The 18,079-nt window shown below is 39.1% G+C and overlaps 2 protein-coding genes across 4 annotated transcripts; both read left to right on the plus strand.

Moving 5' to 3' along the window:
- The first annotated feature begins 243 nt into the window (after window positions 1–243).
- LOC122304030 (30S ribosomal protein S9, chloroplastic) lies at window positions 244–3,558 on the plus strand. 3 transcript variants are annotated; one of them, XR_006240899.1, is made up of 4 exons: window positions 244–671; window positions 1,932–2,220; window positions 2,573–2,749; window positions 3,321–3,558. XR_006240899.1 is itself a non-coding variant. In XM_043116051.1 (3 exons), the coding sequence occupies exons 1-2, from the start codon at window positions 339–341 to the stop codon at window positions 2,217–2,219; spliced, it is 621 nt and encodes a 206-aa protein (XP_042971985.1). In that variant the 5' UTR covers window positions 244–338; the 3' UTR covers window position 2,220; window positions 3,321–3,558. The 3 variants fall into 3 exon arrangements, 1 of the variants encoding a protein (XP_042971985.1); XR_006240900.1 differs by lacking the exon at window positions 3,321–3,558 and adding an exon at window positions 2,883–3,013; XM_043116051.1 differs by lacking the exon at window positions 2,573–2,749.
- Window positions 3,559–15,681: 12,123 nt separating this feature from the next.
- Window positions 15,682–17,784, plus strand: LOC122304031 (uncharacterized protein At4g28440). Its single transcript, XM_043116052.1, has 2 exons — window positions 15,682–16,086; window positions 17,309–17,784. The coding sequence occupies exons 1-2, from the start codon at window positions 15,822–15,824 to the stop codon at window positions 17,497–17,499; spliced, it is 456 nt and encodes a 151-aa protein (XP_042971986.1). The 5' UTR covers window positions 15,682–15,821; the 3' UTR covers window positions 17,500–17,784.
- The last annotated feature ends 295 nt before the right edge of the window (window positions 17,785–18,079 follow it).

Genomic DNA, 18,079 nt, shown 5'->3' on the forward strand with positions numbered 1-18,079 from the left:
ATAAATATATGCTATAATTTCGGGTAGTTAATATGTATCAACTTTGATAATATATATATACACGAAATTCTAATTATCTATAAGTTTGAAGGTGGAAAGGGTTGTTTTATTTCAATAAGAATTCAAACGTTTACCAAAAAAAAAAATCTATATAATGGATGTCGTTTCGTTAGTTAATTGATATTGCCGAAAAAGGGCATTATCGTCAATTCAAATACGTTATCCCCCAAACCTGCTCCATCCATCCCTTCAGCCTCTCAACCCACACGACACACACACACCCACAGCTCCGACTGTAATCAAAATCTCAGACAGACAGAGAGAGAGACGCAACAACAATGTCGACTTCCTTATCCTCCCTCACCTTCTCCTTCTCTTCCCTCTCCTTTTCCTCCCATATTTCCCACAAACCAAACAGCCTCTCTTTCCACCGGCCCAGGTCCCTCTCCCTCTCGCACCTGTCCGCTCCCCCTTCTCTCGTCTTCCTCGCCTCCGCCGCCCCCCCGGCAGAGCTTGAGACGATGGACCTAAAGAAGTACGTCAAATCCAGGCTTCCTGGTGGTTTCGCCGCCCAAACAATTATCGGCACCGGCCGCCGAAAATGTGCCATTGCTCGCGTCGTCCTCCAAGAAGGCACCGGCAAAGTTATCATCAATTACCGTGACGCCAAGGTCCCCAACTCTGTGTGTGTGTGTGTGTGTGTGTGTAATGTATGTTTACATATAGGCGTTATTGCTCACTTCCATAATATCTCGATTGATTATATTGAAATTAGGTTTAAGTCTAATTTGTAAGTATCGTTTATTGTATAATTTTGTGTATTTTTTACTTAAATTTATGATCTAGTGATTCGAGTTGCTCATTACAGTTGCTAGAAAAATTTTCCCATTCTAAATCTTTGTTGCTGAAGATTTTGTTTTTTTAAGAAACCTCCATTTAATTAATGGAAGCCCGCAATAAAGTGGCTTCATTGTGACGTTCTGTGTTTTTAGTTGTTTATGCGAATGTATTCCTTTGTCTCTTTTTGATGCTATGGTGTTGTAATCTCGTGCGTTAGTCTGTTGAATAATATGGGTAGGGGCTGATACGAAAAAAGAAGAAGAAGAAGAAGATAATCTTCCCTTGGATAGATTCTGCTATCAAATGAATCATGTATAACCTCAAGTTTAAAGAAAATGATATTAGTGAGAGCAGAAGAGAGAAGAACTGCAGTGGACAGATCTCCTTTTTCTTATTCAATTGTTATATTATATGTGAATCATTAGCCAGTGTTGAGAGAGTTTTTTTGTTGTTGTTGTTGTTGTCATAAATCATATTTCCAACCGTCAGTTCATTACCACTTTCCAATTTGCTTTAACTGGGTTTTAAGCCTACATCCCTCGAGGTCTTCATTGAAACCTCGTACTTCTGTTTGCCTTAACCATTTTGATGATATTTGCTTCAGTTGATGATATAGCCATGATTTTGAATTGATGGCAGTTAGTGGGATCTGAAAATGCTCCTATCCCATTCTTTTGAAGAAACTTATTCCGTGACATCTCATACTGACTGATGAATCTGTTGTTCCCCAAACATTGTGTGATTCTGTTTCTGGTATATTCGTGCTTTAATCCATTGAGGTGCATTCTTCTCTTATATGCCATCCCAATCATACGCATGAGATTTTGCGCTATTGTGTGATTCTGTTTCTGGTATATTCGTGCTTTAATCCATTGAGGTGCATTCTTCTCTTATATGCCATCCCAATCATACGCATGAGATTTTGCTTCTGTGGTTCAACTCATTATTTTTTCAATCATTTACTTATCAAAAAAATAATTAGAGTGTGACATTCTGTGTAGTCGATTTGATGGATTCATCTGTGCATTGCAATAGCTATTCTCTACTCCTTGAAGTTTCATCAGCTCTCTGCTCTTTCCGTTGCTGTGCAGGAATATCTTCAAGGCAATCCATTGTGGCTTCAGTATGTCAAAGTCCCATTGGTAACTTTGGGATATGAAAGTAGTTATGATGTTTTTGTCAAAGCTCATGGGGGAGGTCTCTCTGGTCAAGCTCAGGCAATCTCCCTGGGCATTGCTCGTGCACTGCTAAGGGTGAGTGAGGACCACAGAAGACCTCTGAGAAAGGAAGGGCTTCTAACCAGGGACTCCAGAATTGTTGAGAGGAAGAAAGTTGGTCTCAAAAAGGCTCGCAAAGCCCCACAGTTCTCCAAACGTTGAGGTTGGAAATATTGGATGCATACATTTGGTTAACTTTTTGTTTTAGCATTTGTTTGTTAAGCTTCTTGGATGTTACAATTTGCGTTATCAAAATACCTTGGGTTTGTTTGTTGATATCTTTATTAGAGTCTTTTCTATTTTTGTTTTCACCTTTTGGGAAAGTTCTCTGCTTTAGGCTGAGATATCATTGAACTGCGGATTTTCAGAAAATATGCTCAGAGATGCACTTTGGATTAGAGATATAAACATTAAAAAAAAACGTTGTAGAAGATTGGGATTTAATTGGTGTTCAATTAGGCCCTTGACAACTAATTTTTGTACAAAATTATTGCTGACTATATTGAATTTTGAAGGTGTTACTGCGGCTTTAAGACTCTTGAATGGGAGTTATGAAAGTCGGATCATCTTTCTGTAGCTTTCGGCCTTTGGTGCCTTGGCCTACTATTAAAGGTTTCAAGCCGAGCTGTGAAACAGTGAAAGGCCTCGTTTAAGCTTAAGCTTTGACACTTGCAAGATTTTATCTTGGTTGTGTAAGTATTTTTTTTTTTTTTTTAATTATATTTTTTCTTCAGTGAAAAACATATTTTTTGACCTTTTCCAAGGTCACTATTTTTTTTTTTTTTATGTGATTTCCTTTCTATTAAATCACACCATATTTTCTAGGATTCTTTTAATATCTCGTCACGGCGTTGTTGGCGTTGTTTCAAGTCTTTTGACTCCGGGTGGTCACAAATATATAATTATGCAAAACTGGCTTCGTTCCTATTATTACCAATATTTTGCTACAATTGTTACTTGGAATCTTTCTTTCGATCTTTTAGTATGGAGTTTATGCCTAGGTCCAGAAATCACGGGGTGTTTTTGGTGGAAGTTGCCCAGATGCTCGACCTATGTTACTGCATCGTGCTTAGCATTAAGAAATATCATGGAAGCTGAATATCGCTCCATACCATATTGGAATTCCTCAACATATTGATCTTTATTTTGTTAACCAAAGTTGCTCTACATATGACTTTCCAACCTAGTCGGATTGCCATTCTTTTTACAAGTTAGGCATTATCATGTTCATGTCGTGACTCTTGACTACTTTAATGTCGTTAGGTGGGCGTGACCAATCTTCCACACATCACCAGATTTGGGAATGTTCAATGGCTTCCTCCAACTCGTGTTCTTCCTTGTTTTCTTTACCCAATGAACCACTTTATTTCTGAAAATCTCGTCCTCTCTTTTCTCTCAACTTTCTCCTCATATTTCATCTCATTTTATGAATGTAAAAAAACTTAATGCATTAGACGTTATGAATGTAAATAACTTATTTAAATGTTCTTTAGTTTGATCACGATTTTTCCCGACTCATTCCTCTAATTATTCTTGAGACATTGGAGTAACAAATTTTAAAATATTAAGTTTTTAAAATATGCTATTTTTTTTTAAATAAAAATCTCAAATGTTCTTTTTTTTTTTTTTTTTTTAGGTATCTAGTGTTTGAAAACAGTGTTTTGACTAATTTCTGGCATGTATAGGCCTTCGGTAAGAAATTCTCGCAAGTGCACTTAAGATAATTCAAAGAAAACATATTCAAATCCTAAAGATTATTTACACTCAAGGAAATTTGAACCTTAAATATCTTAAATATGAGGAGCATACTCCTAAGCAATGCCTTTGTAATGACTTTTTAAATCTGTCTTCCAAGTGTAGAAGCTATCAAAGTAATATATGAATGAGTTTCAAGGTCATTTCCACATGGACAACAATGTTCATGAAGAGCAAACTTATAATAAGTTGTGTTTCTGTGAGGAATGTGTTTGTAAAAGGGGCTACCTACACGACTAAGAAAAGAAACAAGAAAAATGAAATTTATGCACTAATGTGGAGTATATTAATGAAAAATGTTTTAGATCTTTTTTCAATTTTTTTAATGGAATAATTTTCTGAAAACTTGTAAAATTAAAAGAAGTCAGTAAATAATTAAATGCTAGAAATGAGTGCAAGAAAATAAAAGTGGCAAAAATCTAAATTAAAAATACTCGAGATTTTGAAATAGGATTCTAAGAAACAATTTATCAAACACCTAAACTTGAGGTTTCACTTATTCATGAATTAGAATTGAACATTCCTCACATTCATTTTTACTCAATCATTTACTCATTCAAAGAGATAATGACTGGAAGTTAAAACAATTCAAGTCCGCTTTATAGTTTATCTAAAATTTCCTATTGGGTTGCAAAACAAGTTTAGTCAATGTAAGAGGAAAGAAACCTATGGAGTTTTAAGTCACAGTCAAGCATTAGTTGTGTTTTACATCAACAACAAATCAAGATCAATAAGAAGTACTCCAAACTTTCACAAATATAAATTGTTTCACAAAGCAATAGAATATGAAAAAGAAATCAATGGATGAAGTGTGAGAAATCAATTCTAATCCAAATATGGGTTACTCCCCAAAACTTCGACTTAGAAATTTAGCCTAACATTTCAAAGTGGATATCTTTTCTAAACGTTTGTGAGTCTACTAAAAACTGAAGTAAAATAAATTAAAGAAAAGTAAACAAAAGAAATAGAATCGAAGAAGAAGCTACTGCACAACAAATAATCAAATGCCGAAAAGCTATTGACCTCTCGCTGGTCTGGAAAATGAAAACGTAAAACACAGCAAAGAAATAAAACCAGCCGTCACCCAAGTTCTGGAAAAACCCAGAAAATGCCGAAAAAACAATATTCTATAAACCGACGAAAAGAATGAACAACTAAAACTGGGAAAACTAAAAAAATAAAATCGAGAGAGAACTCTTGTCCATCCGAAATCTATGTTCTGGTACAACCCAGAAAATTGAAAATAAAAACCAAGCCCTTAAGGTCTAAACCACAAAGCCGAAAACATGAAAAAAAAAAATGTATGCCGAAAAGGAAAGTTGCCCAAAGGGCTGAAAACTGGAGACCCAGATCCCCACGCCGTCTCCAATCCGGAAAACCCAGGAAAAAGAAAATAAAAACCCAGCCCCACAATAGACTCGAAAAAAATCAAGAAAAATAAAATAAAAACGAGTCCTTTTTTCGCCGTCTGTACCCATAAAGTCCAAAAAAGAAGAAGAAAGAAATAAAAATAAATATGCCCCCTCTTCCCGTGCGTGATCTGCTCTGCCCTTCTTGATTTGCTACAGGTTCGTGCGTGAGAGGCCACGATCTCCTCTTGCAGTCTTGAGTCCCGCATCCAAGAGGCGTGCTTCCATCTTGGGACCATAGCCTCTCCTAGCTGCAACTCGTACACGGGAGCTTTCTTCCATTTCAGCGCACTCCCTTTGATTTACATTTTCATATTCATGGACTTCAGGCTTCAAGTTCTTGTATGTGGGCCTCCTTGTGATAATTTCTTTCTAGGCTTGATAAATCTTAAGACATCATAAGTTACATGGCCCATCTGAATTTAATTAAGGACAAGAAAATCATTTCACATGCCAAACAAAGTTAAACCACATTATCCAATTAATACTCTTATATTAACACATAAAACTCTTTTAGCCCAAGATATTTAAGAGTACTAGTATCACATAATTGACCATTTATTACTTTATCATTTGATCTGAAGTGGCGGTTGTCCACTCTCATAATTTCACAGGATAGTTGGACAACTCATGAAATAGAGTGGCGTGGGTCAATCCCAACAATCATGTGGGTGACCAACCTCCATGCCCATGGCAGTGTGATGGAAGTCTCGCTCGCGCCTAGACGTTTACGGTCGTGTTGGATAGATGAATCAAAGGTTATTTCGGGGCAACATCAAAATCCGAATTGGTTGGAATATGAAAATCAAGACTAACTCGGGATAGCACTCAACTCTCGGCAACAAGTGTTTAAATTTTTATTGAAAAATAGTATAATGAAAATACAATGCAAAACTGAAATAAAAATAGAGTTAGGGTTCGGCTAGCCCTCTCCCAATTTAAATCTTAATCCAAAATAATTCAAACTCCTAAATCTAAGGGAAACAATCCCTAAAATTAATGAAATAAATCTACTAATGAACAAATTGTTAAAATCCCTAGCTTTTAGAAGCAACAACTCAGTCATTTCCTTCAATCCATCTTATCTCTAAAATTGAGGGATTTGCCTCATTCCCTACAATCAAGGGATTTGATTTATCCTTTAAAATCAAGGGATTTGCCAACAACTTGATCAACCTCTAGGTGGCAAGTAGTTGGTCCTTCTCCATTAGTCTTCCCCCTTTCAAGGCCGACTTTGTCCTCAAGGTCAAACTCCTAAAATTGCTCTTTACTCTTTCTTTCCTAAGTCTTCTCCTTCCTCCTCCTCCGACTCCATCTCAATGAGAAAATTTTGTTTCACCTTGCATTCGTGGTCCATTGTGACCCTCTCATTGCAATTGAAACAAAACTCATTTTCTCTTCGTCGTTGCATCTCTTCCCATGATATTCTTTTCATGCCCGTGGGTAGTAGTTTGACTCCATTTGATGCACCTCTACTAGGGCCTCCCGATGAAAATTCCTTACCAAAAGTTTTGTTTGCACCAAACTTAGAAATCATTCGGGATGGTTTCATTACCTCAAAATGGCTATTCTTTGTCAAATCTTGGAGTTGATTCTCCTTAATCCATGCAACCTCCAAAGCTTGCATCAAGGTCTTCGGCTTCTTAAGTTTTATCTCTGCCGCCAATTCACTTTTTAAGCCTTCCACAAAAGTTCCGATAAGAGCTTTTTCCGACCACCTGTGTACCCTTGTAGACAAATATTCAAATTCTTTTGATAATCACTTAAAGATCCAGTTTACATGATCTTTGAGAGTCTCATGGTAGTTCATATATTCGGTTGGTCCGACCCTCCCCAAGAGCTCCTCGACAAATTTCCGTCATTTCAATTTCCTCCATTGAGTTCTATAAGTCTTCCTCATCCATTGCCACCATTAGTTAGCCTCACCCTCAAGAAAGTAGGTGGCATAGAATACCTTAACATGACCCTCAATATGATTATGCTCAAAGTATTGTTCGGCCATACTTACCCATTTGTTTTGGTCATCACTATTGAAATTGGAAAAGTCAATCTTAGGTTTGATGGCTTCTCCCTTTGGCCTTCCATTATGAACATCTCTTCTCTTGCCTGATTTTCTTATTCTCTTTCACTTTTCTCGGTTGATTCCTCATTGGAGCCTGATGAATCTTTTTTAGATGAATCTGAATCCTCTACCCTCTCATGGTGTTGGCTTTTTCTAGATCTAATGGAACTCTTGGGACTATGGACTTTTCTTCTATGGTGCCTTGGGGTCATGCCCACTGTGTGCGAGTGGGAGATGTTAATTAATGGGGGAATGTTAATGGGGGCTGCCCACATGGGCAGACCCATTATCTCACTATTCTACCTAACACTCCACTTAGTCTCACTATTCTACCTAACACAGCCATGTATTACATGCTGTGTAGGGGGCTATAAATAGCCCCCCCCTCTTTGGTTCAAACACACGGAACAAGCAAAGAAGCAAGAAGAAAAACTCTCTCTCTCTCTTTTGTGCTCTCTTAAGTAGTATTTAGGCTGTGGATTGTTAAAGCGTTACTCTGGTTTTATACTACGTAGTACGCTTTACCACCAAGTGAAAACTCTTGTCAATCTGGAGAAACTTGTGGAGCAACTTTACAAGCTGGCCTTGAGGTACTTTCCGCTGTGCTTCCTAACAATTGGTATCAGAGACATTTAGTAATTGCTTCCAGTTTCTTTCATGTAAACTGTGTTTTTTATTTGCGCATATATGGTGCTGCAGTTTTTTTTTTTTTTTTTTTAAAAAAATATATATATATAGCCGAAGCCGCTGCTGTGGTGCAGCGCTCACCACCCACGGTGCGCAGCGCGCACCAACCCCACACACGGTGGTGCAGCGCGCACACCTGAGCATGGTGGTGCGGCGCGCACCACCTGAGCATGGTGGTGCAGCGCGCACCGTAGGGTGCTGCGCGGCACCCCTGCAATGGTGCTGCGCTCACCACGGTGCCGCAAGCACCCAAGGAGCCCACGGTGCATGGTGCACCGTGGAGGCACCCAGGGGTGTTGCGCGCACCAGAGGGGTGCTGCGAGCACCGTGCGCGCACCACGATGCCGCGCGCACCAACAGGTGCCCACGGTGCTCCTTGCACCGTGGGGGCACCATGCAGCACCACTTCGGTGCTGGGCGCACCAGAGGGGTGCTGCCAGCACCGGCTCGGTGCTGCGCCAGAGCAGCACCAGCTCGGTGCAGCGGTGCTGCACCAGAGCAGCACCGGCTTGGTGCAGCGCGCACCGTGAGGTGCTGCCAGCACCACCTAGGTGCTGCGGCAGCACCCAGCTTCCTCTGGAAGCGATTTCCGGCGATCGGGGGCGCCGGTGATGTCCAGAAGAAGCAGCTAGAATTTTTTTTTTTTCGGCGTTACTGTTCACGTGAACAGTAACTCGCGGGAGGAAGAAGATGACTTGAGTCATCTATCCTCTATGGGCCGGGCTGGGCTTGGGCCCTTTGGGCCATTTTTTGTTTTGGGTTTAAGCAGAATAAAAAGAAAGGGGCTGGGCTCTTTAAGCCCAGTATTTTTTTTTCTATGTTTTTTTTTTAAACCCGAAAATATAATAAAATAATAATAAAAAAAAAAAAAAATTTTTTTGGCATGATTCAATATATGCTTAGATATATTGATATATTACATGTAATCTTTTATTTAATGTTTTAGATTAAATATGATAACATGTGAATATTTGGTTATATTCATGCTATTTTTTTCCATAATGTTATATTACATGTGATCTTTTATTTAATTTTGAGATTAAATGTGATAACATGTATGTGTGTATTGAACATGTGGAAATATGATTATTTTATCATCTATGAAAGCTGGGTTTGAGACTTGAATGTTTGGACATTAGTCTCTATTTCTTTCAGTGATAAAATAGAAAATCCCATTGAGTAGTCTTAGTTAGAATTGTCAGTGTGAATGATAGGCTGAAAGAATTGCAGTGACCCCAGTAAGAACTGTAAATGCACTGTATAGCCAAAAGACCATGGTGACCCCAGTAAGAACTGTAAATGCACTGATGGAACAAGAAAAATGGACTGTAATGGTCTCATATGAACCATCTTTGTAGACTGGCCCAACAGGTTGCCATGGTCTGGGTAGCTGTCCTTGTAGACTGGCCCAAAAGGTTACTGCGGGTTTTAGTAAGTTATGTCTTTACATGTGACTAGGTCTAAATGACTACTTAAAATAGTGGGAGTATGGTTGAGATTTATGATGATAAATTCTCCCATATTCGGTTTTTTAAAATTTGCGCGAGAATTGAGCTAGAAATCTAATAATTGGATATTGTGGCGCAAGAGATGATTCTGAAGCTTAGCGATTTTTCGATCTTGCGACATGTCTAAATTATTTTTTTTCTAACTTGAAAGGACGCGGCAGATTTCTAAGGTGTGTGAATAATATCCCGTCTTTGCGTATTGTAGTGAAATGGCATCCAAGAGTATTGTTGCCGACTTAAACAAATGGGAGAAATTAGATGGGGAAAACTATGACATATGGCATCGCAAGATCCAGTATGTCTTAGATGAGCAAGAGGTCTTGGAGGCCTTATCTCACACTCTTACTAAGCCCGAGGAAGGGAACTCGGAACAACACAAGATAGATCAACAAGCCTATACCCAATGGGCTAAGAAAAATCGGTGCGCGCGCATAATTATGTTAAGCAACATGCACAATGATCTGATGTGTGAGTTCGAGGTCTATGACACTGCCCAAAGCATGTGGGATGCTTTGAAATTGAAGTTTGGTGGAACTTCAGCCACTAGGTTGCGTGGATTAACCATGAGGTTTGACTCCTATAAGATGCGCTCTGACCACACGATGAAGTAGCATCTTAGGGCTATGTCAACTATGATCCGCGAACTTAGGTCGGCAGGAAACAACCTGACAGATGAACAGCAAGTGCAGGCAGTGATAAGATCACTACCGAATTCTTGGGACAATATGAGCCAGAACTTGACGCATAACGAGAATATCAAAGACTTTGATGATGTCTCGCGTCACTTGGAATTGGAGGCTGAGCGCCTAGAGGCTGCTAAGCCCAATCATACGGCCTATGTGGCTAATGCTGGTTCGCGCAAGGCATCAAGGCCTAAGCGCAAGAAGTCCAAGAATGGAGTAGCTGCTGGACATATTAAAAAAATGTCAGGAACTTCTCAGCGCACCAAGAGGGGCAAGCGCGGGAAAAACAAGTCAAAATTAGAGTGTTTCAACTGCGGAAAGATTGGCCACTTCGCTCGTGACTGCACTGAGCCGAAGAAGGTACACTCTGACTTTTCTCGCATTGTTTTTGTAACTAGCCATGTGATGGTTGCTGAATCCTATCCTTTGTGGACTGTTGATTCAGGAGCGACCGAGCACATAGCGCGAGATAGAGTCGGATTTGTGGAGTATCGCCGGATTCCAACTGGGAGCCATGATATCAAGGTGGGGAATGGAGCTAGCGTGGAGGTACTGGGACTTGGTACCTACAAGCTGGACTTGCGGGGTGGCCGCACTCTTTTCCTTCACAATGTGCTATATGCTCCCGAGATCCGACGAAACTTACTTTCAGTTGTTACTCTATTGAAACTTGGTTTTCGAATTGTATTTGAAAACAATTATGTTTCCTTTTATTTGGGGCATGTGTTTTATGGCAAAACTTTTCTTCAAGACGGTTTTATGATATTGGATTTGGTTTATTCTAATATAAATGAATCCATTGCTTTTCTTTCTTCATCAATTGATAATTTGGATTCATACACATGGCATGCTAGGCTTGGCCATATAGGGCAAGATAGAATGACTCGATTAGCTAGAGAAGGCCTGATAGGCAATCTCGCTAAGGTCATCTTGCCCACGTGTGAACATTGTCTAATGGGAAAAGCTAAGAGAAAACTGTTTGGAAAAGCCACTAGGGCATCTTTTCCACTGCAATTAGTCCACTCAGACATCTGTGGTCCAATGAGTGTGAGGGCAAGACACGGAGGTGTCTACTTCATCACCTTTATAGATGATTTTTCACGTTACGGTCATGTCTACTTAATCTCCCATAAGTCTGAAGCATTGGAGTGTTTTAGGCGATATCTAAGAATGGTCGAGAATCAGTTAGATAAGAGTTTAAAGACTCTAAGAACTGACCGAGGACGAGAATATCTCTCTGAGCAATTTAAAAGGCTCTGTGATGAAAAAGGAATCAAAAGACAGTTAACGATGCCAAGTACGCCACAGCAAAATGGCGTGGCGGAAAGGAGAAATCGAACACTGCTTGAGATGGTTAGGTCAATGATGGCGCAAGCAAACCTACCAATTTCTTTTTGGGGGGATGCACTTTTGACTGCTGCCTACATTCTTAACCGAGTGCCCTCCAAATCAGTAACTTCCACCCCATATGAACTATGGACTGGCGAGAAACCCAATTTGAGTAGCTTGCGGCCATGGGGTTCAACGGGTTTTGTTCATGATCTTTCTCATAAGTATGAGAAATTAGGCCCTAGAGGGAAGAAGTGTATCTTTATAAGGTACTCAGAACACTCTAAAGGGTATGTGTTAATAGGTGAACAAACTGATGGAAGTGTAACTGAGATTGAATCACGAGATGTGGACTTCATTGAAAATGAATTTCCAAGTAGAGGTGAGGTTGATAGGAGTTTGGAACTTCATGAGATTGTGGAACAAGAGGAAAGTGCTCCAAGGAATTTAGTTGAGAATGAGGAAGAAATTCTTCGAGCTCCTACAAATGATAAAAGAAACTTAAATCCGAGTGGGAGCACACCGCTTGTCAATCAATCACAACAACCTCAGCCGCGTAGAAGCACACGTGAAAGTATTCCCCGTCGTCGTTTTGAGATTGAAGGGGAAGCTTTTATGGTAGCTCCGCATGATGATGATGAGCCTAGGACAATTCATGAGGCTCTCTCATCTTCTACTAAAGATGAGTGGATGAAAGCTTTTAATGATGAAATTGAGTCTATGAAGACAAACCAGGTCTGGGATCTGGTTGATCTACCGAGAGGGCGTAAGACTATTGGGAACAAATGGGTTCTAAAAGTCAAACGCAAGTCGGATGGATCAATAGATAAGTACAAAGCTCGCTTAGTGGCGAAAGGATATACCCAGCAAGAGGGTATAGACTATGAGGAAACTTTTTCACCAGTTGTGAGGTTTGCTTCAATTCGCCTGATTCTAGCTATAGTAGCAAACATGGATTTGGAACTCTACCAAATGGATGTTAAGACAGCATTTCTCAATGGAGAACTAGATGAGGAGATCTATATGGATCAACCAACGGGTTTTGTGGTCAAAGATCAAGAGCGCAAAGTGTGCAAGCTCAAACGATCTATATATGGCCTAAAACAATCATCTAGGCAATGGTACCTCAGATTCCATCGAGCCGTTCTTTCGAATGGGTTTACGATGATCACAGAGGACCATTGTGTCTATGTCAAAAGATCCAAGAAGAGTTTCATTATGTTGTCATTATATGTTGACGACATACTACTATCTGGAAATGATAAAGGGTTGATAGTCGCCACAAAAGAGTGGTTATCCTTCAATTTTGAGATGAAGGATATGGGTAAAGCAGAATACATTCTGGGAGTTAAGATCTACAGAGATCGCTCAAAGAGACTTTTGTGTTTGTCCCAACAGACTTACATAAAGAAAGTCCTCGAGCGTTTCCTAATGAATGAATGTAAACCCATTGACACCCCTGTTGCAAAAAGCGAGAACTTATCTAAAGAGTTATGTCCTAAGACTCAAATAGAAAAGGAAAAGATGGCCCGTGTCCCTTATGCTAATGCTGTGGGTAGTCTGATGTATGCAATGATGTGTACTCGACCTGACATATGCTATGCAGTTGGCTTAGTAAGTAGATTCCAATCTAACCCCGGACTGGCTCACTGGAAAGCAGTCAAAAGGATTATGCGATATCTCAAGGGAACTGCAGATTATGTGCTGTGTTATCAAGGTTCAGATTTACAGCTAAAAGGTTACAGCGATGCCGACTGGGGCAGTGACCTAGATGAGCGTAAATCAACCACTGGGTATGTCTTTCTGCTCAATAATGGCGCCATTACATGGAGCAGCAAGAAACAACCTTGTATAGCTTTATCCACTATGGAGTCAGAATACATAGCTTGTTCTGCAGCAGTTCGAGAAGCTGTTTGGTTACGAAGATTCCTCAAGCATTTAGACATTGGCACGGATTATTCGGATTCGGTGACAATATTCTGCGATAGCACGGCTGCTCTCGCATATGCTAAGGACTCTAAGTACCATGGAAGAACCAAACACATAGATATCAGATATCACTACATCAGAGACATGGTAGCGCAAAAGGAAGTGGTTCTGAAACATCTCTCTACGAGTCGCATGGTTGCTGATCCCTTAACGAAGCCTATAGCAAGAGATGTCTTTGAGGCTCATGTTAGGAATCTAGGACTGCGTAGATTGTAAAATGTTTTTTGTGTTTCAAATGACATTGAGATGTAACCTTTCCTTTGGGATATTAATACAATATGATTCAGTAAATTGTCTTTATCGTATTGTCTTCACACACAAGATATGTCAACAGGCTTAGATCGGCTCACTCACACGAGCGATCGCCTCTAGCGCTTAAGAAGCGAGTAGAGATGAGACATTGTGTTCTAAGATACTTGTCCAAATGGATAAGTTAGTTGACACAAAGATATGTCGTTTTAGTGGGAGCTAAAATAAGGTCCAATGAGTGGACTATGCATGGGTTACCCCACAACCTATATAGCCTGTGGTTAGCCAGATGTGAGATCCTCTTTGACGCCTTGGAGGCGGGCAAATGGAGGAACTCAGGTTAGACGCTTGAGAAGCGACTAGACTAAGATCTGTACGGTGTTGATATAGACATATGCTCTTTGAGAAAGAGAAATCCACCGTAACATGTGTTTCATACTACATGTGCTTATGCGACCAAATGAATAAGTGAGTAAATGGTTTCCCTCTTTCTCACTGTGTGAGTCTCATTTTTCTGTGTCCTTTACTTTTGACTATGTCACAAGATGGAGGTTATGATGTCTGCTACTTTGGCATGTTGTCTATGGCCATGATCAATACGGTCTAAAGAGGCATTGCTGGGAAAACGGTTTGACCAAAGTTGAATGATATGAGTGCAAAGGGAAGATTCTTTGATATCGCATCTTCAATAGTGTTTGCTGACGTCAACTATGACGCTACATATTGGTAGCGACTAAGGTTGTGAACATATTGAAATGATTTAGAGATAGTCGAGCATTGTTCTGAGTTTTTCTAAAACTCAAGAGGGTTTCGAAAATGCTTGAACTGATGCAATCGAATGAGTCTAGGACATAACCAAACACTTTAGGGATGTTACTATGCTAGTCTTCTCTGGGAGAGATTTAGTGTATGTACTCCCACCTTTCTATAGATTTGCTTGGTGGTCGCACGGCCTATTTACTTGTATGAATAAGATTGAGAATATTAGAGAGATGCTGACCTGGGGTCATGCCCACTGTGTGCGAGTGGGAGATGTTAATTAATGGGGGAATGTTAATGGGGGCCGCCCACATGGGCAGACCCATTATCTCACTATTCTACCTAACACTCCACTTAGTCTCACTATTCTACCTAACACAGCCATGTATTACATGCTGTGTAGGGGGCTATAAATAGCCCCCCCCCTCTTTGGTTCAAACACACGGAACAAGCAAAGAAGCAAGAAGAAAAACTCTCTCTCTCTCTTTTGTGCTCTCTTAAGTAGTATTTAGGCTGTGGATTGTTAAAGCGTTACTCTGGTTTTATACTACGTAGTACGCTTTACCACCAAGTGAAAACTCTTGTCAATCTGGAGAAACTTGTGGAGCAACTTTACAAACTGACCTTGAGGTACTTTCCGCTGTGCTTCCTAACAATAGGCATGGAATTACGTATTTCGTTTATCATGTAATTATTTATAAAAAACATCACGAGGTTATAATATTCTTTCCAGGACTATAATTTAAAGTGACGTTAAATTAAAATATTCCAGTGAGTTTTTTGGGTATATTAAATGCTCCTTAAAAATTTATAATCTTTATTTTTAATATATTTTCCTTTCACTTTATACGACAGAAATAAATAATATATAAAACCTTTTTTTCTCAATTGGTTATTAAAAAGAGTAAGTTAGATACAATTATAAGTTATGCAAACGTTCTGTATTTATTTTAAAAAAACGTGAAATTTATAATTAAAAAATTAATTTTATTATATGAATTTTATATATATATATTTTTAAAGAGTGTGATTATAATTCTATGATTGCCATATATATATATTTAAAAAAAAAAAAAAAAAAAGGAGTGGGATGAGAGAAAAAGTAGTAGGGCCATTTCGAACAGGCCTTTCTCTAAAGCAATGGAAACTATAAACCCAAAGAAAGAAATAATCAAAGCCCAAATCCGCAAACACCAATCCCCTCAAACCGAGATTAGATTTCCACCACACCACTACTAGGGCTAGGGTTTAACTTTATACTTCAATGCCTTTTCTGGCCTTCGGCTTCTCATCACGAGTTTTATTGGGGTTTTCAGCTTTCGGGAACCTTAAAAATGGCGACAGCGACAACGGCAACAGGGGTTAAAGCGGTTGCGAAGAGGAAGCCTGTGTTCATCAAGGTGGACCAACTGACGCCCGGCACGCAAGGCCACACCCTCGCCGTCAAGGTTGTCAGCTCCAAGCCCGTCAAGGTCACCAACAGCAAGCCTGCCCGATCGTCTATGATTTTATCTCGGCCCCTACAGCCCGCACGTATCGCCGAGTGCCTCGTCGGCGACGAGACGGGGACCGTCGTCTTCACTGCTCGCAATGATCAAGGTATATTAAACGTGTATGTATAAATATTGTTTTGAAAAGAAATTTCTATGCTTTTATACTCGTAAAATATGTGGGTACATGGAATAAATGGTTCTTAGGGTGTTGATATTTTTATTTTCCTTTTTTCTGGGAGCCTGATTCGGGTTTGGGTGGAGAGCATAATAACTGCTATTATCTTAGTATTATCTGGCATAAGGTTTTTTCTTTGGTTTTTTGTGTAAATGTGGAAGATCTTTCTCGTTTGGTTATTGGGTTTTAGGTTGTAGGGAAACTCTATGCAACTCTTGATGTTTTTGGGAATAATTATTGGGGTCTTGTTACGTATGTTATGTGCTTCTACCTATCAATAAAAAGAAAAAAAACGTATGTTATGTGCTTCTTGGTTGTTTTTAGTGGTGTTTTTTGTCTGGTCGCCTTGATGTCTTGGTGTATGATGTATCTTGGGAAAAGGGAATAAAGTGATGCTCTGGGTAGTGGGTTTTTCATTGTTTGGTGCAATGCTGGGTAGTGCGTTAATACCCATTGTGTGGGTTTGTATCAATGTATGAGAGCATATTCCTATATTCTGTTGCAGTTTATCATTGTTTATCGTTGTGTGGGTTCGGAAATTTTGAAAAATGGGAAGTAATGTCTTACCCAGTGTTAGGTTTATCATTGTTTTGAATCCAACATCAATGCAAATAAGGAATTACGCAGCGAAGTATGCAAGCATCTATGTGTATATGATGTATGTACATGTATGTCGTATGTACATTGTATAGCTGTGTGTATATGTATATGACCCTGTTTTCTTTGGTGCAATGAGGGTTGAGAATCTTGTTCTGTTTTCTTGGTTGCTTGATTTATAGATTTGAGTTTTCAGTTCCTCTATTTGTTTGGCCTGAAAATGATCAATTGATTAATTAAATGTGGTTGGCACAACTTCGTGGGTTAGATATTATGGTTCAGATTTTCAATTGTTTTGTCATTTCATTTTCTAATTAGTTGGTATCAAACTTCTCCATTTGCTTATACTTTTAGCGGCTAATTGTGCCAAATATTCCTGCACCCATTATTTGTATTCTGGAATGTATTTATGCGACAAAATTGGTTTGGGGTTGGCCTGTTGTAGTAGCACTATGCAATATCAGTTGCTGCATGTCTGTCGATGAAATGTTTTTGAAGTTTTTGGTTTCTACTTCCTATATTGTGTTCTGTAATTCATGGCTTTATTTGTGTGCAGTTGATATCATGAAGCCAGGTGCCACTGTGATCCTGCGGAATGCAAAGATTGACATGTTTAAAGGTTCTATGAGGCTAGCAGTTGATAAATGGGGACGTGTTGAGGTCACTGAACCTGCAAATTTTGAAGTTAAAGAGGATAACAATCTCTCTCTTGTGGAGTATGAGCTAGTGAATGTCGTTGAAGAATGATTGTGTCGAATGGAAGGCGATGTTTTGGAGTTGGGGGTTTAAGTTTGTGTGCTGGCAATGAATTGTCGTCTGGATTTCTATATATGTTGCAAATCTTGCTGAAGTTGTTTTTGCCCCAAATATATCTGTATTAAATTCAAGTAATTGTGAAATTGGAAAGTGATTGCGTTTGGAATGTTTGATCAATGGTGCAGCTTATGCTCTCCACATTTGTACTTGAAAAAGTAATTTTCTATTCGGGCTAAAAACAATCACATTATCAACGATGCACTCCATTTTTGTTTATTTGCTTTCTTGCAAATTTTTTGCTTCGAAATTTCGATTTCCAAGTAATGATTAGCAGTTTTTTTAAGCTGAGTTGCAGCTCCTTGTACAAAAAGAAAAGTCTAGTTGCAAATATACTTGTGCATTAATATGTGTATCAATTTATTGTGATTAATTAAAAAATAAATTTTATTAAAAATAGTGTTAATTTAATTTTTAAATATAAAAAAATCAATATTGATACGCAGATTAAAATGTAATTTTACTTTAGAATGCGAGCTTGTATAAAGTAAAATTTTGTACAAAAAGTGATTTG

The sequence above is a fragment of the Carya illinoinensis genome, chromosome 3 (genome assembly GCF_018687715.1).
Source record: "Carya illinoinensis cultivar Pawnee chromosome 3, C.illinoinensisPawnee_v1, whole genome shotgun sequence".
Classification (NCBI taxonomy): domain Eukaryota; kingdom Viridiplantae; phylum Streptophyta; class Magnoliopsida; order Fagales; family Juglandaceae; genus Carya; species Carya illinoinensis.